The following is a 5,695-nucleotide window of genomic DNA, read 5'->3' on the forward strand; positions in this document are numbered from 1 at the left end:
CCTGGTTAAGAATGGCTTATAGCCAGGACTAAAATGTGCAGAGACCTATCAGCATGGGACCAATGTCACATCAGAGCTGGGAAGTATCTGTGACACAGCTTCAGGCAGGAGGGAAGAAGCCACTCTCATTAGGGTGGCAGCTAGGTGTCTTGGACTGATGGGGAGAAAAGGATACAGGCTGAAACCATGCACTCAGTACAATTTAAAAAAAAAAAACCAGCATCAAATTTAAAATATATTTTTTCTCTTTAAATGATTTTTTTTTTTTTTACCAATTTTTAGGGGATATCCCAGGGAGAGGGACCCATAGCCAGCTGTGTCTCCTACTGCCATTCTCCCAAGTGAGCTTGGCACAGATTGGGGAGGGGCTGATTTCCCCCCACAACACTAATACCTCTTTCATACAAGGCAGTGGGATGAGGAACAGAAGATCAGCCCCTCCCCTCCACTTTCTGGCACAGAGGGAGAGCAGTTACACTTAGAAATATATATATATTTTTTATATATGTCTATTTATAAAAATTTATCACACTTGATCAGAACTGTCCCCCCACCCTTTCAGTTGACCCCAAGGGAACCAGATACTAGCCGTGGGGCCACTCCCTGGGCCTTGCTCTCTTGATGCCTCTCTGGCCCTGGGCCTGCTGATCAGTGTGAGGTAGAACTCAGAATTATTATCCACCATGTTCTGCAAGGAACAGGCCAGCTGCTGAAGAGCAGTGCCTCTATCCACAGTACCCTGTGGGCTCCTGACCCCCACAAATCCTAATGGATGAAGGGAAGCACCTCCCACCCCACAAGTCCCTGTGGCCTGAGCCAGAGTCAGATCCTGTACTGCAGCCTCTCTTGAATTGCCGGATCACTTGCGCCTGCCAAAGATGGACTTCTTCCCAGGATTCTTGTTGCCCACACTTAAACCGATGAGGAGCCGGGCTTTCTCCTCCTCTTCCTGCTGCTGCACGTTCAGGTCCGATTTAGTTTCTAGCTTTCCCCGGACTTCAGACCCTGCTGCAGGCTTCAGCCTTAGCTTCTCTTTGATTACCTGATAGGTGAGAGAGGAGTAAAAGGGAAGGTAAATATTAATGAGACAGGCAAAATAAATCAAGTAGACCAAGTCAGTAAAGATTTATCAAACTTACATGAAGGCACAAATGGGGCAATTCAAATTATAAAATGATCTCTGCTTTCAAGAAGCTTACAGTCTATTAGAACCCACTCTAAACATGAAGTTGTGCCAGCCCTCACTTCCCTAAAAATCAACAGTAGTTAACATATATACAGCAGTCAGTAAACATTCAGTTTAACCATCTGAGCAAAGTCATGGAGAGGACAGGGATAAAAGTCACTCACTTCATTCACCTGCCCCTTTCCCAAGGCTGCTTGTTAATACATGCATCTTACAATGAAATGCTCCTGAGCAGAGGATCTGCTTGCCAGCCCCTGCTAACCAAACAGCCATGAATTCTGCCGGGATACCTGGGCAACCAGGGCTTTGCGGCTGTCCCTCTTGACAGCCATGGCAAAGTCTAGCCATGTCCATGTGTTGTTATGGTATTCCAGACAGGGCAGCACCAGGTTAAGGTCGCCCCAGTCCACACTGTTCTTCTCACCCTGCAGGAGGGGGAGGGAAGAGAAGAGAAAAAATATCAGCTGCCAGTTTTAGTCCAAGCCAGTACTTGAGTCCAAGTCTATCTAGTACCTTCCTGCAGCAGCAACCTACAGATACCTATTTCCCCTTATCTCAGTCTGGTACTGATTCCTGAGGGCAGCAGAGGGAACAGATTTATCACCCACAGACAAGCTTCACAAGCTGAACTATCTCTGTTTTTAATCTCTGATCTTATGCGGTGCCATTCCCACACTGTTCTAAAAAGTGCTGGGGGGGGGCTTCCCTGGTGGCACAGTGGTTGAGAATCTGCCTGTCAATGCAGGGGACACGGGTTCGGGCCCTTGTCTGGGAAGATCCCACATGCCGCGGAGCAACTAGGCCCGTGAGCCACAACTACTGAGCCTGCACGTATGGAGCCTGTCCTCCGCAACAGGAGAGGCCACGACCGTGAGTGGCCCCTGCGTGCCACAACTAGAGAAAGCCCTCGCACAAAAACAAAGACCCAACACAGCCAAAAATAAATAAATAAATAAATGAAATTTTAAAAGTGCTGGGGAAGGGCAGACCTTGTAGCTGACGCACAGTGGAACCTGTGGGATCTTTATGTAGATGAAGGAGTTGTTCATGGCAGCTCGCTCTTTCATCTTGTCGATATCATCCACAGGGTGCTAGGAAAGGAAGGAAAGAAGAGTGTGCCCCTGAAGCCATCATAAGAAACTCAGGACCCCAAACATCTCCATCTCCTTTCACCCCTGGAATAGACTCAAAGGAAACAAAGAAATCCCCAGCCAGGCCAGTGTACCCCAAGACTCTCCCATTTTTCTATCATCAGGGGCATGTCTGATACCTCAGGTGCTTTGCGAAATGACCTTCTGACCCCAGAACTCGATTCAAGCCCTGTGCCACACCCTTCCCCGGGCCCAGTGGTGCTGCGTCATCTGTTGCAATCAGTTGCCGAGGCTTCACCACTGGAATTCCTATAAAAAAGCAAGTACACTAGCTGTTGTCCTCTTGCTGAAGCTTCAGCTGTCTCGGGCTGCTACCTCAGTCTTCTGGAGCTCCACCATTAAAGTTCTCACCAGTAGTCACCAGTTTGGACTTATCTTCTTCATCACCAACCTCGTCATCTTCCACACTTCGTCCAGGAAAGAAAAAGCCCATTATTCTATGAAAGAACTGGTGTGTCAGCTGGATGGTGAGAGGCACCACATTTACCTAAAGAGGAAAAAGGCTGAAGAAGCAATTAAGCTCAGACATCATCCCTCTGTTTACCTACCCCTAACATAAAAACGCACAGATAGTTTTTAACTGCCTTTTGTTCCTGGGTCCCCAAAGGACTGTTTACTAACCTCAAAGTGCTCCTTAACAGAAATACCCCCAACAGGGGGCCGGACTTTGCTGAAGAGGCGAAGAGCTAGCTGTCGCCCAGACTGGCAGGAGCTCTGGGGCCGCAGGACTACCTGTAGAATAAAGAGTGATAAATCAACCCACAAATCCTCTGCAGAGGAGAGACGAAGCAATGGTTTTGCTAAGCTGGGCAAGCTTCCACCATCTCAGATCACATTGTTTCCCATAGTAGGTTTATGTGGAAGGGTCACTGCAAATGCCCAGTGTTAGGAAGCATGGGAATGGGCTAGGAATACGGAAATAAGACTTACCTTATAGACAGCATTGGGGAGGAGGTTGTTCATAGTGAACCAGCCCAACTCCAGAAGATGTTCTGCTGTGTCATCAGATTTATTCACCTATAAAGACAGTTTCCCCACCCCCACCCCCAAACCACTATAATAAGCCTTTCTCAGAAGATTGTTAGAGTACTGCTACATATATCATTTGTTTTCATGGCCAGGGCACTAAATGCCTGCAGTACTTTCCAGTCACTGTGACATTCAAAACTGGTCTCGACTTATTTCCAAATGTCCCTGGGGGGTTGGAAGAATAATGAATAATGTCCTGTCCTCCAAGCCATGGGTAACTGCAGGAAAGCTGAATGCCAATATAGAATTAATGATTCTATTCTAAGCTGGACTTGGACGATTACTTCCCTCTGAGCCACATTTCTAGGGATAACCTTATTCAATGAGGGAAGCATTTGATCAAGCTCATCTATATCTGTATTATTTAGTATTACAAGCAAATGTGTATGAGCGTCACTCTGCTCATGTTTCTATCATTATTAATAACCATTAATACCATAATTAACAGTCATATAATAATCAGTCCCTTTTTGTTTATCTCATTTTGTGAAAAAAAAAAAAAAAAAAGACTCCTGAGAAAGGTCAATGCCTCTCAATACAGCTGCCTTTGTGTGACTGTATATACCCAATACCTTGCTGTAGAGGAACCGCTGCAGCTCCAGTTCAGCAATTCCCAGCTGTCCATCTTCCTCTGTCAAGCGCCATCGTGCCTGAGCAAAGTAGAACTCGGTGCGGCGGACCACACTCACATCTTCTTGCTGCTTTCGCAGCTCCATCTTGTTGGCCTGCTGCAACTGGAAATCCTTAAAACACCTATAAATGGATAGGAGGGTCAAAGCCAATAAGGGCAACAGCATTTGGGTTAGGGGTGGGGCGGAATGCCCTAGAATGATGCAGGAGGTAAACCCAGAGATGGACCTATCCTAGAAAGCTATTCCCTAAATTTTTTCATTGGATTTGTTGCTTCTCAAACCCTGGGCCATGGGAGCACAAATCCCATCTTTAGTTCTACAGCTTCTTGAAAAAGTAGTCTGTTCCTACTAATAACCCCTATGATTATATCGGCAATTGTGTTCCTTAATGATCAACTTCAAGACATTTCATTTTTAGTTTAGTTGCACAGTATCAAGGCAACAAAAATGATCTTTCCGAACTACCTGTTTTTCTCCTTTCCACGGAGGTACTCCAGTAAGGATCCTAAGAAAGGGCTCTCCTGGTCTCAACCTGTTGGCCAAGTCCAACAAGACTCATTCAGGAAAAGGTGCCTGAATCTACTACATCAGCCTTTGATAATATGCACTAGACCTAAAGACTTATCAGAACACAGGCAAAGGAAATTGACTCCAGCTGGGGCACTGGAAAAGGGCATGGAAAGAATGCTGTGGCACCTGATGAGGATGTTAAGCTCTTCACTTTCCAGCTGTAGATTGGCCTTCTCCTGATTTAGCTGCAACTGAAGCTTTTGGTTCAGGTCAAGCAGGTTCTCATTCTTGCTGTCATCCTGCAAAGACTAGGGAGCCAGATAAGGAGAAACTGAGAGATTTCCCTTGTCCTAGGAGACTTCCCTGTCCTCAGATTGCCCGGGAGACTACCTTCATGATAGAATACATCTGCTTCTCCAGCTGCCGTATCTGGGCCACATGCTGCCGCACAGCCTCCTGTAGGTGTAATATGCTGCTGCGCTGCTCCTCAGGATTGCTAGAGATCTCAAGCTGGAACCTGACCCGCTGCTTCTTCTCACTATGCTCCTAAAGGAATGGAAAAGGAAATGAACAATAGACAAGTCTTGTAGTAAAGTAAAACAGAGAAAGGAACAAGAAATGATGATCTCTTCTGGAAAGCTCAACTTTCTCTCTCACCATTAGTGAGAGTAGGGGGTAAGCCAATGCAGAAGATTTGGCAATGTGGATTTCACAATAAGCCAGTCCCACAGGGTAGGGATAGAGGTGGGAAGTGGGAAGTAGTTGTTTTCAGAGGTATGTAAGTGACTGAGTAAAGCACTGACCAAGAAAAACAAGTAAACAACTCTACAGTCTTAGGGACACTCAGACCTTTCCTAGATAACTAAACTTTCAACTGCTGCTGCTGACTAAAAGAGGATGTACTAACCACAAAGCCCTTTTTCAGTCTGAAGCATGGCTTTTCTTACTGGACCCCAAATAAAGCACAAGGTCTGGAGAAAAAAAAAAAAAGAAAACAGCAGAGTGCTCTGAAGATATTAAAATAAGTGTATTGTCAATGCTCAGAGTGACTATGAAGAAAATATCATCCATAAAACAAGATTAGAAGATAGAAAAATTTAAAAAAAATGAATTGCAGAAATATAAAAGTGTTATTAAGATGAAAATAAAAATAATAGGATAAATAGTAGTTGGCAAACAGGGAAAGA

General features: G+C 45.3%; 1 protein-coding gene across 1 annotated transcript in view; it reads right to left on the bottom strand.

The window, feature by feature from the left end:
- Window positions 1-859: 859 nt before the first annotated feature.
- LOC103084167 (UPF0378 protein KIAA0100-like) overlaps window positions 860-5,695 on the bottom strand; it is an 11,414-nt gene continuing 6,578 nt past the window's right edge. Inside the window, 11 exon segments of the mRNA XM_082931352.1 lie at window positions 860-1,042; window positions 1,477-1,611; window positions 2,176-2,277; window positions 2,457-2,494; window positions 2,497-2,586; window positions 2,689-2,824; window positions 2,959-3,069; window positions 3,268-3,354; window positions 3,939-4,119; window positions 4,695-4,816; window positions 4,899-5,054. Coding sequence (XP_082787478.1) covers window positions 860-1,042; window positions 1,477-1,611; window positions 2,176-2,277; window positions 2,457-2,494; window positions 2,497-2,586; window positions 2,689-2,824; window positions 2,959-3,069; window positions 3,268-3,354; window positions 3,939-4,119; window positions 4,695-4,816; window positions 4,899-5,054 — 1,341 coding nt within the window.

The sequence above is a fragment of the Lipotes vexillifer genome, unplaced genomic scaffold (assembly GCF_000442215.2).
Source record: "Lipotes vexillifer unplaced genomic scaffold, Lipotes_vexillifer_v1.1 scaffold1893, whole genome shotgun sequence".
In the NCBI taxonomy this organism is placed as follows: domain Eukaryota; kingdom Metazoa; phylum Chordata; class Mammalia; order Artiodactyla; family Lipotidae; genus Lipotes; species Lipotes vexillifer.